The sequence below is a fragment of the Rhinolophus sinicus genome, linkage group LG13 (assembly GCF_036562045.2).
Source record: "Rhinolophus sinicus isolate RSC01 linkage group LG13, ASM3656204v1, whole genome shotgun sequence".
In the NCBI taxonomy this organism is placed as follows: Eukaryota; Metazoa; Chordata; class Mammalia; order Chiroptera; family Rhinolophidae; genus Rhinolophus; species Rhinolophus sinicus.
In genome coordinates this window covers 28,242,330-28,259,204 of record NC_133762.1, presented here as the reverse complement: position 1 = coordinate 28,259,204, position 16,875 = coordinate 28,242,330, and the positions used below count along the sequence as shown (strand labels likewise).

The window sequence follows — 16,875 nt, the reverse complement described above, 5'->3', positions numbered from 1 at the left end:
TTGACTGAGCCCATGACCCTTAGAGCTGGGATAGAAGCCAAGCCCTGGGCAGCACATATGGCCTGTGAGGACCCCCTCTCTTTCAGCCCCTCACTGGCCCTCCCTTTCCATGTCTGTCCCTACAGACTGGGCATTCGTCCCCAGCTCTGCCCTTGGCTGAGTCATCTCTCCGGAGTCCCCAGGCCTGGCTCAGGGCCTGGCATGGAGGAGGAGTTGGGTAAATGTTTGTGGTGTTAAATTGGCCCTGTCTCAAGCTCTTCACCGCCTCCACATCTGAGGAGCCCCAGGGAAGGGGCTGCAAGGAGAGATGAAAGAAGGTGAGAAGCAGGTTTCAAAGTTGGCCCTTTCCTGCAGATAAAAGCAGGAGGGAAGGGAAGGGAAAGGAGGGAGGAGGGAGACTGAGAGGGGTGTGGAGAGCGACATTTGAGAGGAGGGGTGCAGGCAGACAGGACCCCTGACCTGGGAGGCAAGGAGTTGGCTCCTACTCCTGGTTCATTCCCTGTGAAAGCCGGGGGAAGCCTCCTCCCTCGCTGAGTCTCAGTCCCCTGACAAACATGGGTGATAATGCCCCCCCTGGAGAAGTCTGGGGCAGGCCAGAGGCTGAGGGGGAGGCTGAAAGACTATACAGACAGCCCTGTGGAAGGGTGGTGGGGGAGTACAGAGGCAGGGTGGTTTGGGCAGTGAGAAGGGTGGAGGCGCCCAGACATCTGGACCTCTGGAAGAGCCTGAGCCCCTCAGCCTGCCCTTGAGGACCGGCAGACTTCGCTTTTGCTGCCTCATCTCCTTAGTCCACTGCAGCTATCACAGTCTGCTCTTCTCCACGTCTACCCCTCCTCTGCCTCCATACGTCTGCACAAACTGTTCCTCTGCCCGGAATGCCCTTCCCCTCATATTTACACCTGACCAGACCCAGGTACCCAGCTCAGTTTAATTCCTGCCTCTTCTAGGAAGTCTTTCCAGACCCCTGAGTTTATCTCCCAGTCTGGGAGCCCACGCAGAATGGCATCTTTGTGTTGTTATCTAGGGCTGCCACACAAGGTTGCACAGGCTGTGCACTGCACAAGTTCAAGAGAGCCATTCACATGGATGAGGATGGGAATGTTACCCACTGGAACCGTGTACTGCAGAGATCCTCAAACTAACTTCCCTTCCACTCCCTCCAATGCTCGGCACAGAGCTGGGCACATAGTTGGCTCAGAGATCACTCACTGACTACATACAGGGGTTGTAGGGCGGGAGCGGGGGCTCCAGAAACTCTTTCCCATCTGTCCAATAATAGCCATTCCTCCCACCCCAGCCCTCCTTCTCTGGATCAGTTTGTCCTACAACCCTTTTTCCTTTCTCTTCTATCTGACCTTCTTCCAACCAGGGCCACAATCAGGGGCTCCCCAACCTCCACAGCCCCTAAATCCTTCCAGGGACACCAACAGTGCTACCACACCCCTCCCCTCTGCTCTGCCTCTCGCTCTCCCTGTGTCTGTTTCTACTTCTTTCTCTTTCTGACTTTCTCTCCAAGCCTCCTCTCTGTTTCTACATCGCCAGGTAGGTCCCTTTGTCTCTCTTAGTTACTCTTGTCCTCTTTCCACCAGCTCTCCTCTTTCTCTGATCTGTGCCTCTCATTGTTGGTCTCTCCACACCTCTGTGAGTCTCTCTCTCTGTCTCTTTTCCCGATCGTTCTGTTTTTACATTTCATTCACTCATCACACAGTGAGTGTCCACCACGTGGTGGGCATTGGGCCAGGCCCTCAGGGGACAGTGGTGAACACATAGACATAAATCCTTACCCTCGCGGAGCTTATCTTTTCGTGGGAGAGACAGTGAGCAGAAAGGAGGCAGTATGTTCGGTCGTGATGAAGGCTAATGAGGACCCAGGATAAGGAGGAAGAGGATATGGAGAGTGGGGGTGGGGTGGGCATTTTAGAAAGAGTGGTCAGGGGCGGCCTCACTGAGAAGGTGACTTGTGAACAAGGACCCGGAGGAAGAGAGAGGACTAATTGTGGCCATACTAAGGGGAGAACATTCTAGGCAGAGGGATCAGCAGTTGTAAAGGCCTCGAGGTAGGGGGAGCTTGGTTCATTTGTGGAGCCGCGAGGAGGTCAGCATGACTGAGCAGAGGGAACCAGGGGAAGGAGGATAGTGCGGGGTGAGGTGTGAGAGGTTTCAGTGAGGACACATCACCCAGGGTCTCAGGGTCATTGTGAGGCCTTGTTCTTTTATTCTGAGCCAGAGAGGTGCCTTTGGAGCAGAGAGCCACGCTCTGGTTTACATTTGGGAAGGATCAGTCTGGCTCCTATGCCCATTCTCCATTAAGGGGGGGCAAGGACAGAAGCAGGGAGACCAGATAGCGGGAAGCTGCAGTAATCCAGGCAAGAGAAAGCGGTGGCCTGGCCCAGGGGGTGGCAGCGGAGGGGTGAGAAGGGGTCAGATTCTGGATACACTGTTAAAGTGGAGATGACAGGATTTGCTGAAGGCTTGGAGGGAGGTGAGAGGACAGGAGTCGAGGCTATCTCCCACATGTTTGACAAAACAACTGGAAGGATGGAGTGGAGTGTTGTTTTGGTGGTTTGACCAGGAGCTAATGTCTGAACGCTACGAGTTTTAGGTGCCTAGTGGCGATCCAGGGAAGCTGCTGAGAGCGAGAGGGGGGCAAGACTGTGGAATGGGGGTCAGAGGCATATGGATGGAGCAGCTGAGGGCCCCCGAAAGCGCCGTGTGGACAGAGAGAGGAGGACCCAGGCTGCGCCTGGTTCCCTCTGCTGTGTCAGTCACACTTGGTTCTCCCTCCTTGACCTGAGTCCCTGGTCTCTCCGTGACTGTTCTCACAGCTGGTTCCTTTGTCTCAAAACCCCAGCTGTGTCCTGTGACCATGTCTCTACCGCCTCCCCCCATCCTGTCTTTTCCTTTCCTCTCCGCCAGCCTCCCTCCCCCTCTCCCCGCAGTCTGTGCGCAGGACCGTGGCGGGGTAGCAGGCAGCAGGCGTCGGCCCCGGGCGGGGGTCTCACCGGACGGGCCGGTTGGCGGCGTCGGGGTCCCGCGCAGTCACCACGCCGACCAGGGAGCCCACCTGCGCGTCCTCCTGCACCTCCAGGAGGCCAGAGGGCGGCCGGAACTCGGGGGGCTCATCCACGTCGGTCACGGCCACGCGCACGATCGCCTGGTCGCGGAACGTGCCCAGGTCAGCGAAGCGGGGGTCCAGGAACTTGTTGAGGGCCTCCAGGACAACGGTGTGCACCGGCTGGGACTCGAAGTCTAGGCTCTGGGGAGGGAGCAGAGGGCTGGTGAGCGGGCTGGGGTCTGCTGGGATACTGCCAGACCCCAAGTCAGCGGGGGAGGTGAGCTCACACAGGGCGGGGCTGGCCCAAGGTCGCAGACTCCGCAGGGGCACAGGGAAGAGACTCAGACCAACCCTCTCTAGTTACAGGTGGAGACAATGAGTTCCTCAGGGGGACACTCTTGCCTAGGGACATAGAGTCTCTCAGGGGTAACTGATACTGACATCCTGCTTTTCACCACCCAGCGCAGTATGTTGGGGCATTTCATTAATTTATTAATTTACAAAGCGCTTACTATGTGCCAATGCTTTAAATATGTGAACTTACCTAATTTTCAACACCCCCAAGAGGCTTGTAGTATTATCTCATTTTACACACCAGGAAATTGATGGGCCCTGTGGCTTGCCCAACGTCACTTAGCAGGTAGTCAGTGGCAGAGGCAGGATTCAAACCCAGGCAGTGTGGCTCCCAAGTCCTGGCCCTTAATCCCACGAGAGGAAAGGGCACTGGCTCTGCTGCTGACCAGCTGTGCGTCCTCAGGCAATCTATTTAGCCTCTCTGGGCCTCAGTTGGGAGGATTAAATGCAACATAAGTGGCAGCAGCTAATGCCAGTTGAGTCTGATAAGCCTTAGAGCTTTCCTGGAGATCTGGCTAAACCCATGCTGAGCCTTGCTTCTCATCAGGGAGTGTTAATGGGTGACCATCTGATGAATGAGCCCCACGGCTGCACGTTGGCTATGGCTTTCTAAAGACAATGCTTTAGAGCAGGGGTGTCCAAACTGCGGCCCACGGGCCAACTGCGGCCCATGATCCATTGTTAATTGGCCCGCAGCAAATTCCCAAAATATATTTAGTTTACTTAAATACACCAGGTGAGGCAATACGTACTTCACCTCGAGTGAGCGGCCTGGCTGTTTGTGTATTTTACCGCATAAGGCCCTCGGTGAAAAACATTGAAAAAAGTTTGGACACCCCTGCTTTAGAGCAAAGAGGAATTGCAATGGTGGGGTTGCAGGCCCCTCAGTTGTGTGGAAGGGGAGCTATCTGAAGGAAAGCATGATCTTCCTAGAGACCTGCCCTGCGAGAGGAAGGGACCGTCCCTTTCTCTCAGAGCCTCCCACGCCCACCTTCTCCAGCAGTAAAAAAGGGCCACCTCCTTCCTCGGTCCTGTTGCCTGGGAAATCAGGATGCAGGGAGGCAGGCTGTGGCCTGGCCTGGGAGTGAGCGATGGGTTCTGGAGCCAGGTCATCAATCAGGCGGGGCTCTACTCCCTGAGCCAGTGCTGACTCCACAGAGACACCTCAGGCGCCAGTGCTGGAGCCAGCAGGAGGGCTCCCCCCCAGCAGGAGAGGGAGGAGGGGGTAGCACTGGGGGTGAGAGCAAGTGCTGTGCTGGTGTCCCAAGGTTGGGCATGGAGCCAGATTCTGCTGTTCTGTGATGTTGCTCCCCTCTGGGCCTCCAATTCCCCATCTGTGAAATGGGCTCATCTTACAGTGAGGACAAATGGAGATCAGAAGATTGAAAACCACATAATGCTTATAAGGGTGGATTCTGGACCCAGGCTGCCTGGGCCCACATCCCTACTCTGCTCTGCAAGATGCATGATCTTGGATGCAAATTACTGAACTTCTCAGGGCCTATGAAATAGGCAATAATAGTACCTCAGAGGGTTGTTGTGGGGATGGAATGAGTTAATACATGGAAAGCAGTTCAAGGGCAACCGGCACATTGTAAACCCTATTATAACTATCAGACGTCATATTATTATCCTCTGGGGAGTAGTTGAAGAAAGTGGGTGTTTTCTCTCTTCATACCCTCAAGGCCAGGTAGAAAGTAGGTCCTGATGTGCTTATTGAGTGAAGGGTTGTGAGGGGCAGATGTTTCCGTGGGTCGCGGAAGGCAGAGCCCAGGCTGATAGAAGCAGATTTAGGTCTCGCTGACTGGGAGAAGGAAGAGCTGGGCGATGGCAGGGAGTGAGCGTCCCATCCCTGGAGGTGTCCAAAGACCTACAACCATGTGAGGACCAGTGCAAGGGATTTAGACCTCCCATGGGAGAGCAGGATTGGAGTGGGCAGTCTGCACAGCCCTGAGTTGCCAAGCCCATGACCAAGTCTTGGAAGATGGATTTTTGCTTCTTTATTTGACCGCCATCCCCTTCCCCAGAGGGATCACTGAGATTGCACTTTTGGCTTCTGGTTCCTGGTGGGTGAGGCAGATCATTAGACTCAGGAAGGAGAGAGCTAAGAGTCATCAGACCTGGAATCAAATCCCAACTCTACCCTTTACAGGTGTGACTTTGGGCGTTGCCCTTTACCTCTCTGAGCCTGTTTTCTCACTTGTAAAAATGGGCATAAAGATGTCCCTTCAGGTTAAAACAAAATGATGGAAGGCCCTGGTGTGGACGTGAAGTAGCCCACTGCAGTGATGAAAAGCCCTGATTCAAATCTGGGTTGAATCCGGGCTCTGACAACTAACTGTGCAACCTTGGACAAGTCACTCAACCTCATGGGGCCTCATTTTCTCACTTGTAAAAGGGAATGCAACCATCAGCATTTTCCCAGGTTGGTCCTGGGTTTCTAGACAGAAATAATCTCTGGAGTGGAGTAGGGTGGGGTCTTTGGCTGCTCCATCCCCTGGGGCCTATCTCCCCCCATCCATCTGGGGGTAGCGCACCTTCTGCACCACGATGATGGCCTCCTGAGTGTCGCTGTCCGTGGTGACCTTGAACACATGGCCACCACTGCCGCTCTCCTCCTTGAGGTGGTAAGTCATGTCCGTGTTCTCACCCACGTCTGAGTCCTCGGCCTTCACTCGTCCCACGGCCGTGCCGATGGGGGCTGACTCCTGAATGCTGAACTGGTACATCTCTGTAGGGGAGATGGCTGTGAGCAGGGATGGGGACAGCCCATACCCCAACTTCCACCAGTTCTAGGGGAGCGGGGTCCAGAAGGGCTCCAGGGAGGGCAGGACCTACAAGGGGCTCCCAGCTTGGCCAGAGTGGTGCCAGGACAGGTGTATCTTCTGCAGAAATGTGGGAGGCAGTGCAAAGAGGAAGGTTCCAACTCTGACCCTGAATGATTTGGGAAAGTGTCTGCAATTCCTTGGGCCTCAGCTTCCCCATCTGCCCAGTGGGAAGGGCAGAGGAGCACGGGGGCCAAGGCTCTGTGGTCAGTCCTGGCTGTGTGATTCTGAGCTTTGCTTCCTTCATCCGTAGAATGGGAATCCTAACAGTTCCTTCCAAACAGTATTGTTATCAGGATTAACCTATCACATTGGTGCAAAAGTAATTGCGTTTTTTTTGGCAATTATTTTTAACCTGTTAAACCGTGGTTACCTTTGCACCAACCTAACAGATGACGACACCTGTAAAATGCTTAGTACAGTGCCGAGCACATGGCAGTTGGTCAACAAATGGATCAAATAGTATTAAAACGGTGGGGCTTCATGTGGATTTTTCTCTTGCAGTCAATGTGAGTGACATTGATTCCTGCCTGTCTGCATACTTATTGAGCAGCTGTGATGTCCCATATGCAGCGCTAGGCACCGGGGTTACAGCAATAAGCAAAACAGATCAAAATCCCAGTCCTCACAGTGCTTTCCTCTTAATGGAAAAACAAAGACATTAAACAATTACATCAGTGAGACATACAGTATGTCAAATGGTGATGCATACTTTGGAGAAAAATAAAGCACAAGAAGGGAATGGGGAGTGCTGACAAGGGTGTGTGTGGAGTTTTAAATAGGGTGATCAAAAAAGGCCGTGCTGAGAAGATGACATTTTTGCAAAAGACCGAGGGAGGTGAGGGAGTGAGCCAAGCAGCTATTTGGGAAAGAGAATTCCAGACAGAGGGAACAGCAGGTGCAAAGGCCCTGAGGTGGGTGTGATGCCTGGCATGTTTGAAGAATGGCGAGATGACCATTGTGGCTAGAGGGGCGAAGCAGATGGAAAACCAGAAGGAATGAGGTCAGCTGGAACGCGAATAGCACCCTGCTCTCTCCTCTCAACGCCAAGGTTGAGGGGAGGGTGATTTGCTGAACGATGGGCTTGTGCAGATGAAGCAGTGGCTGTGGAGGTGGGGATTATCTCTTGGGTTCCCCACACAGGTCTGGATACCCCCTTATGTGGACATTCTCACACAGTAGCTGGGGGGCCTCTTTCTAAAACAAGCTGATCATGCTACTTCCCTGCTTTAATCCTTTCCGTAGCTCCCCACTGCCTTTCTGATGGGGTTATCCAAGCCCCTTGGCGGGCCCTGTAAGATGCTGGCTGCCTGGCCCCTGCTGACTTCCAAAGCCTCATCACCCCACTTTCCCACCCCAACTCTAGCTTGTAATTCCTTAAATGTGACTTGCTGTGTCTCACCTCCAGGCATCCCCTCTCTTTATTCTCCTCTCTGCCTTGGCCTCCCCAATTACCGCACCTCTTTTAGTCTCACAGAAAGTCACCTCCTCCAGGGAACCTTCCCAGACCCCCAGGCTCTGCTTCTGTGTGCTCAGGGCCCCCAGCGTATCCCATTGTAAGAATTATTGCATTTCCCTATCACGTTCTGTTTATTCTGTCTCTCTCTTCTCTCCCTCTCCCCTCTCCTCTCTTTCTCTTGGGTATGAGTTTCTGGGACCACGTCTCTTGTTCATCAGGCATTCTCAGTGCCTGGCAGAACACCAGACTGTCACATAAAAGAAATGAGTGAGTGATTAGTGAGTGAATGAATGAAAAGCAGCATGAGTGACCTGTGTACATGCAGCAGATGAACACAAATGAAAGAGTCTGACAGTACCAAGTGTTGGCGAGGATGTGGTACAACGGACACATGCATTTTTTCATGGTGGAAGACAGTTTGGCTTTATTTGGTAAAGTTGAAGATGAGTATGTCCCCTGAGCCAGCTATTCTGCTCCTCTGTATAAGCACTAGAGAAATGTGTACAAAAAGGCACGAGGAGACGGGCAACAACATTCCAAGCAGTATCCTCCATAATAGCCTCCAACTGGAAACATCCAAATGTCCATCAACAGTAGATGAGATAAACAGTGGACTACTATACAGCAATGAAAATGAGTGAGTTACAGCTACAAACAACAACATACGATTTCACAAACATAATTTTGAGAGACAAAAAAGCAAGACACAAATATTTTGTATTCTATGATTCCATTTATATACAGTTAAAAGCAGGGGAAATGGAACTCTAATGTTAGGTGATACACACACAGGTGAATCGAACCTACGGAAAAGCGAGGAGGTAATGATGATAAGAACAGATTTTGGTTAATTCTGGAGGAAGGGTGGGGGAGAAGTGATGATCAGGAAAGCGCCTGTGGGGTTTTCTGGGGTCCTGACCGGTGGTTACTGGAGTTCGATTTACATTGATATTGCTATTTTACACCCTTCTGTTTGCGTGCTATATTTCACAATAAGAAAATGTTGAAAATAAATAAGGAATGAAGAATGAATAAATAAGAGTCTTCCTGGGGTCCGGGCACCTTTTCTCTTCTTTGTCCCATCCCTTCCAGCTCAGAGCTGGCACAACTGGGTGGCCCCCACCCCTCTACCTGGTACTCTCAAGTTTCCCCATAGCAGGTGGGGTTGGGCTCGGGGAGCAAGTGGTGGGCTGGCTTCTGTGCCAGGTTCCTCATGATGGGGAGTGGCTGGCGGGCTCTGCCCACCCCCCTCCGTGTCTGGGTTGAGGCTAGGCTGTGATGACGCTGCATTCTCAGCTAAGGGATGAGATTCCCTTATCTCGTGGGGGTCAGTCCCCTGTGGCGGGGCCTAATGTGAGAGCAGCAGACCTTGAGTAATGACTCGCCTGATAAGAATCAGCCCAGCTCCCCGAAGCATTTAGTCTCTGCCAGCCTTGGCGGCTTCCTAGGCACAGCTCGGGCCTGGGTCTGGGAGAGAGGGGCTGTCTGGGCTGATGAAGAGGTGGGGAACTGGGCCAGAGAGCCCCCAGCCCCTGCTGTGCCAGGAGACAGCAGAGAGTGGAAAGACCTCATAATTCAGAAGCACAGAATCCTGCCCTCAAGGTTCAGAGGAGGAGGGAAATACCTGTCACTCCAAACCTCAGCTCCTCCAGGCATAATTATGGTGTCCCTCGGCCTGGGTGTGGCTGCAGCCTCTGTCCATCCTCCCCCTCCATCCCCCAGCTGCAAGCTGGGTCAGTGGCAGATCCTATGCAATACGCAGGATAGGGGTGTGTACAAGGGCCATGAGAGGTTCAGGTGGGTGGACAGGTGGGGGCTCCCTGTAGGCAGGAAGCAAGGTGAGGGGTGGAAAGGTAATGCTATTCCTTGGATGTATGGAAAATCTGACAACTTTAGGGTCCTGCTCTGCAAGAAGCATAATTAGAGCGGGGCTGGGGTGAGTGGCTGACTTGGATGGGTAGACAGACAGATAGATGGGAGCCCCTCTTTTCGTGGGAAGCCAGAAGTGAACTTGGGGTCAGCGATGGCTTAGAAGGATGAAGAGACACCTGCAGAGCACCCCCATGAAAGCCCAATGGGAGGGGTTCTGGGGTTCAGTGGGTGGCTCCGGTGGGCTAACAGACACAGATGTGGTCTCCTCCCTCTGGGAAGACGTCACTCACTCTGTGGGAAACGGGGAGGGTTGTCATTGACATCCGTGACCACGATGGTGACGGTCGTGGAGCCTGAGAGACCGCCTAGCTGGCCCGCCATGTCTGTGGCCTGGATCACCACCTCGTAGCGTTCCTGGCTCTCGCGGTCAAGGTCAGGCACAGCCGTCCGGATCACACCTGTGGGTGAGGGAGGGTAAGGCCCAGGATGCCGCACCAGCCGCACTGCTGGCTGATATGAAGACCCCTGCACAGGCAGAGGGCGGCTCATTCAAGTTCAGGGGGTGGGGTGGGTGGAGCACAGAAAACATGGTCATGGCCACAGCACAGGTGCAAGGGTCAGCAGCCATCACACACACAAATGTGCTCACACACACTCAATACTTCACCCACTCACACACCCATACCCTCACACACAATACTCCCACATATACACACAACCATCAGATTCATACACACTTTCAAACACGCACTCTCCCACACGCTCGGACACATACACACTCACAAACATTTCTATAGACATGCTAACACACTACTTTTGAACACACTGTCATACACACACACAATCCCTTCAAACACACACTCTCACCCATCCCCGCATACTCACACACACACAACACAAAAGCAACATAACGGACTGTTCGGTTTACTGAAAGGAAGCACAGGGGCTAGAACCTGCCACTGTGTAAGCCCCTGGGCAACCCATCCCACTTTGGGGGTCTCATGTGAGGGTGACCTTCCCCGAGTGAACCTGGCCTGTGCCTGATCGTCTGTCAGTGGCACTTGGCCCAGAGCCAGACATGGAGAGCAGCTTGGGGAGTGTCTAACAAAGTGAGCTGGACTCCCCGCCACCCCACACTCAGGTACACGCAGTATGGAGTCACACTCACCTCTACATACACATAGGTGTGTCTCACATACTTACGTAGGACTGCACACAGACGCGCACGTACGCGATCACGTAGGCCCACGCTCACTAACACACACTCATTCTCACTCACATCCCTCCATGATTACGTCATCCCCTGGCCCTTGGAGCCCCAGCCCCTGGCCCCCAGCTTGGCAGCAGATTCTCTGTCCAGGCCTGAGCTAATGGCTGAACAGACAATCCTTCAAGCTGTTAATGGACGTGGGGGTGGAGGGACGGCAGGATGGGGTGACTGCAAGATGAATTCTGCTGAGGCGAAGGCTGTATTTCTTGTCTCCCTGCCAGTGGGAGACCAGGGTGGAGTGGGGAGTTGATGAGGCATTCAGAGCCTCCCCCAGGACCCACTCCAGCCTGCCGAGCGCCAGGTGGTGACAGGTGGTGCCCAAGGCCTGAGTGCCATGTGGAGTCATGCACCAGCAGCCCCACAATGTGCCCCATAAAACCCAATCCCTGTGTCCTGATGTCCCCAAGCAGCCTTCAGACTCCAATAAAGGCAATGGAATGGGAGAAGAGGCTGCAGTGTGTGTGTGTGTGTGTGTGTGTGTGTGTGTGTGTAGCTAGGGGAGCTGGGGGGGCACCTAGGGGGTGGCCTCACTTTTGTGGGACCATGTGGAGAAATGGTATGTTTACTCTATCTAATCAGAGTTCATACAGACCCTCTATCAGTGGCCTTTGAGACTCCTCAGTAGGCCCCTTCCTCACCCCTCCTTTGCCAGAACTGGTCTCGCCAAGAAGAGGGGAGTCTTGGAAGCAGATAAACTTGGGATCAACGCTAGATCTGCTGTTTTTTTGGCCTGGTGACTTGAGCAAATCTCTTCACCTCTTTGAACCTCAGTTTCCTCATCTGTAAAATGGGACAACCACAAGACCTCACTACAAAAACAGGATTTCTCAACCTCAGCACTATGGACGTTTTGGCAGGATAATGCTACCCACTAGATGTCAGTATCAGCACCCTCCCCACCAACCCCAGTTCCAAAAATGTCTTCAGACATTGCCAAATGGCCCTGCTGGCAAAATCGGTTCAGAACCACTGGTACACAATTTCATCTCCTAGAACTACATGCAACAGTAACGACAGTCACTAACATTGATGAGCATTCACTGTGGGCCTGGCACTGTTCTAAGCACCTGAAGTGAACTGCCTCATTTAATCCTCTCAACACCCTATGAGGAAGGTGCTGTGATTATCCCCATTTTACAGATGGGGACATGAAGGTACAGAGAGGCTAAGTACTTGCCGAAGGTCACACATATAGAAAGGATACAACCGGGATTCAAGCAGCCACTCTGGGGCCAGAGTCCATGCTTTCAACTGCCCTGCCCAGCCCGCCTTGTATCTCCTGCCTCACCCATCACCAGGTACAAGGGCCTTTGACAGAGGGATGTCACTTATGTGGTCCTGTCTCAGCTTCTGGAATATCCTCCTTGCTCTACTCAGTCCTAACCAAGCCATTTTTTCAATCATGCAGCAGGCTCCCCTTGACCTGCCCCTCACATGCTGCACCTCAACACTGGTTTTGTGAGGGGGGCGCCCTTCTGGGGATGGGTCAGGGCCCAGGGTCTGTTAGCCAAGTCTTTGTAGCTGGTCTGTTAGCTGTTGCAGCCCTGCCTACCAGGGGCTGTACTGGGAAGATGGGCCTGTTGTACCCTCTGCCCCTTGGAAGGAGAGAAAGAGGAGAAGGGGAAGAGAGAGAGGAGAGGATAAAGGAGGAAGGAAACAGAGAGGGAAGACGAGAGAAGAAAAGGGACCTGGGGCAAGAGACAGACAAAAACCTAGTGAGAGCTGGGGGAAAGAGACACGGGGAGAGAGACATGCACATGGGGACAGAGGTGGAGAAAGAAGGAGAGGTGAGGGAGATGGAGAGGGAGACCTACAGGGAGAGAAAAAGAGAGAAGGAAAGAGGGGAGCAGTAAAGCCGGAGAGAAACACACGTACACACCCAGAAGGGGACAGTGAGAGAGAGATCAGTGGAGAGAGATGGAGACCAAGAGAGAGAGAAACAAACTAAACATTCCCACAGACAGTAGAGAGGCAGAGGGACAGGAAGGGGGGAAGACATGTGGGGGTAGGCAGGAAAGGAGAGGGAAGACAGACAGGTGGACAGAGGCATGGCCACCAGGCCAGAGACCCGGAGGCCCTGAGTGACCCAGGCAGAAAGGCAGGGAGGGGGGCCGACTGCATGCTAAGCTTTGTGTGTGTCACTTATGTGTAGGATCTCACTGAATGTAGAGGGTGGTGATGGGATTTGGGGCCTGCATGCGCTTGTGTACCAAAAGCTCAGTACCCCAGCTCTGAGTGGGGCTTGGAGCAGGGTTCTGAGGCGGGGGAGGAGGCACGCCCACATGCTGGCCTCCTTGCTGGCCCTGCCACTTTTAGCTCTAGAGGAACTGGGGACACTGAACTCTTCTCTCTGGGAAACGGGTCATGAAGCCTTGTAGAGTGTGTGATCAGATGCCATCTCAGGGTGACCAGGAGGCCTCTAGACCCTGCCCCAGGGTTACACTCAGTGACAGGTTGCTATGGTAACAGTTCCCAATGAATCATACCTCTGGGAATCCATGCCATGCGTTGTCGCCTCCCATACTGACTCTGGCCTTGGTCATGCGACTTACTTTGGCCAATGGGACATCAGCAAGTGTGACAAAAGCAGAGGCCTGATAAGCCCTTGTGCACTGGAGCCTGTCCTCTTGGAACCCTGAGACCACCATGCTGTGTAGAAGCCCAGGATGAAAGGCCTGGAGGGAGAGGCCCAGTCATGCCAGCTGTCCTAGCTGATCTGCCAGCTGACTATTGCCATGTGAGTGACCCCAACAAACCAACAGAATTGTGACAAGTAATAAATCATTGCTGTTTTAAACCACCATGTTGGGGGCAGTGAATTATACGATAACTGATAGGGAAATTGAGTTCTGGCTCCTTCCTCTCCTGGGGGTACTCATAAAGCTGCATTTAACTAGAGGGTCAGATGGCTGGAAGGCGGCCTCTTGTACATGTCTGGCAGTTCACCCTGTCTGAACCTTCTCTCGTCCTCCAGCAGGTTGGGCTGGCTTCCTTATGTGGCGGTCTCAGGACCATGTTCCAGGAGACAGAGTGAAAGCGTCAAGGTCTCTTAAGACCTAAGGTGGGAATTTAGAGAACATCACTTCTGCTACATTCTGTTGGCCAAAGCCAACAAGCCTGACCCAAATTCACGGGGTGGGAGGAATGGCAAAGGCACTTGACTACGAGGGCTGTTTAGGGATGGCAGGAATTGACAGCATGGCTTGCTACTTACTACATTCCACTCCCCACTCTGCCTTCCAATGCTGGGAGAAGCATCCTCGGGCTGGTGCATTCCTGGGGGGCGTGGGGTAAGATTCCCAAATCAGCTCGTGGAGTTGTTCTTGGAACCTTCTCGCTCTGCAAATTCATGCATTTATTAAACCCTTACTGAAGGCCTACTATGTGCAGGAGCTACAGACTCAGATGTAAGGCAGTGCAAAAAAGAGGGACTTTGGAGTCAGATATGGTTCAAGACTTCTTTCCTCCTTTTACTTGATATCTGACCTTGGGCAAGTTCTTGAACCTCTCTGAGCTTTAGTTTCCTATTTTATACAATGGGGATACTTAGTTGATAGGGCTGCTGAGAGGATGAAATGAGATAAGGGTTCCAGCAGCAGGGCTCACATTTTGGAGATGCCTCGCAGATCCCCCTCCTCAACTCCTGGGTTGAGTACCCCATAAATAAGTTCCACGAGGGCAGAGATCCACCGGGCTTGTTCATCATCTTATCTATAGGGTCTGGCACATAGTAGGTATTCAATCAACATTTTGACTGCCTGACCTTCTCCCACGGACTCTCTGTCCTACCTTGCACAGCCTGTAGTTGTCTGTTTGTTTCTGGCTTCTCCATTGGTTTCCCCCATGTGCACAGGAGGGATAAGAATACCCATCTCACAGGGAGTTCATTCATTCAGCAACTCTATTGAGTGCCTACTATGTGCCGGGCTCTGCTCCATGAGGGCAGAAACCAGGTCTAGTTCAACATCCTGACCTGGGATCTGGCACTTAGAAGGTGCTCAACAAAGGTTAGTTTCATCCCCTCCCAGGAAAATGGACATCTCTGGCCCAGCTGAGAATGTCAGTGGATACTTGACGTCTCTGAGAGAGTCTTTCTATTCTTGTCGGGGTGGTGGTGGGCAGGGCAGGTAATTAGAACCTGGCCACGGCTCCCTGCGGCCTTGTTCTCACCCATCACCCCCAGTTCCAGCTGTGGTCCTTGCCACCCCCACTGTCCCCTCCAAATGCTGCAGAAGGGGTCCTGGAGCCCGAGTGATACCTCATTAGCCCACAAATGCCATTCCTGTCACTTGCTGGCAGGGGGGCGTGCTGGCAGGCCTGGCCTTTAAAACATACACATGAATTCCTCCTCTGGCACTGGGCACCCCGCCTCCTCCCTTCCCTCACACCTTCCTCTCAGGCCCCGTTCCGGCTCTGCTCCCTGCTATCTGCACAGCAAGAACAGACTGTACCTCGCAGCAGCTGCTAAATATAGACCCACATCAGTGGAATATTCCTGGCTGGGGAAATGGAGCTGGGGCTGGGAAAGGCACTGGGGCGGCTCTTGTAGTGGGGCTGAAGGCAAGGGGAGGAAAAATATGGCCCTTCCAGGGAAATGTGAACAAAGAACCTTTTCAGGCCGAGAAAGTTGAGGGACCCTAGAACAAGGACCCCACTGATACCTTCACCTATCTTGTCTGGTGCCTACTTTCTGGCTTCTTGGGAACTAACTATTCCTGCCCTCCCAGGCTCCATGGCTCCCCGCTTGCCCCTTCCTCCTGACCCTCTGCAATAGGGGAGGCCCTTCCTTAGAACCTGGGGGTCCTCCTCCCTCTCTTGGAGTCTGACCCTTCATCTGCCCACTCCTGCCACCTCCCAGACTCAGTCTCGGCCCTTCCCTTATTTCTCTGTTTTGTCTCTTCCTCCCCCATCTCCTGCCTCCCCAAAGCTGATCAACTCTAAGGGCCCCACCTCCTGAGGTTTCTTCACCATCATCATCTTCATCCTCTTGGTTTCCATTTAGGTACCAGGTATCGCGCTGAGCACTTCACACACTCCCTCGGCCTGCAAGCTCTCTCCTAGATACGGCGTGGCTTCCACCCTCACTTCACTCAGTTCTCTGCCCCAAGGTCCCCTCCCCAGAAAGGCCTGTCCTGAGTTCGTCATCTAAGTCTGCCCTCTTACCCTGCTTTATGTGCCTTCCTGGAACTCATTGCCACTTGACATTCTGTTGTGTGCTCACATGCTTATTTCCTGTATTCTCAATGGCAGGCTCTTGGATTTGCCTACTGCTGCATCCCGAGAGCCTAGAGTAGAGCCTGGCACATAGCAGGCGCTCAATAAAGAGTTGCTGAATGAATGAACTCCTCCATGTGAGCTCATTGGAGATGGGTATTCTTATCCCTCTTGTGCACGTGGAGGAAACCAAAGCTTACAGAGGCCCAGCCATTCTCGGAGCGCCACGCCCAGATTGCAGATGGCTCTCTTCATGTGTCTTTCCTCCTCTTCCTCTCATCTTAAAGCCAGTATGGTTAAAACTGGATTAATTAGCTATGCACCAGATCGCAGGGCACATTCACTAATTCCTTGGCTCCTAGATAGTTTTCTTAATCCACAGTCCTTCTGTTTCTGTGGATATTATCTTTGCCCTCCAAGCCCTAAAGTTAGGAATCCCCAGGTGCCTGCCTCGATCTAGTCCTTTACATTCATCCAGGCTCCCAAGGTTTGTCCTCCTCAGGATCTCACTGTCAGCCCTCGTCCTTCCTCCTTAGCACCCCAACTAACCCACACAACCAATCCTACATCATCTCTGGCCCCCTAACTAGATGAGGCAGGTTAAGGAGTCTGGCTGGGTTGTGAAGGGGCACAGGCTTTGGTGTTTGTCCTTTGGGGCTCTCTGCTGGGTACCTACCCCGGGTTCCTGGGTCTCCCTGAATTCAGTTCCTGCCTCCGAGCCATGCTCTACAGCAGCAGCCCGAGGGATCTTGTTAAAATGAAAACCTGAGCATGTCACTTCCCTGCTTCAAAGTCATCAATGAACCCACAGTGTCAGTGAGGAGGA

General features: G+C 53.1%; 1 protein-coding gene across 4 annotated transcripts in view; it reads right to left on the bottom strand.

Moving 5' to 3' along the window:
• The window catches only part of CDH22 (cadherin 22), a 123,195-nt gene that overhangs the window by 28,312 nt on the left and 78,008 nt on the right, over nt 1-16,875 (bottom strand). For all 4 annotated transcript variants that reach the window (XM_074317219.1, XM_074317217.1, XM_074317218.1 and 1 more), the window contains 3 exons: nt 9,856-10,023; nt 5,947-6,140; nt 3,003-3,256 (listed from right to left, as the gene is read on the bottom strand). In XM_074317219.1, coding sequence (XP_074173320.1) covers nt 3,003-3,256; nt 5,947-6,140; nt 9,856-10,023 — 616 coding nt within the window. The remainder of the gene's footprint in view (nt 1-3,002; nt 3,257-5,946; nt 6,141-9,855; nt 10,024-16,875) is intronic.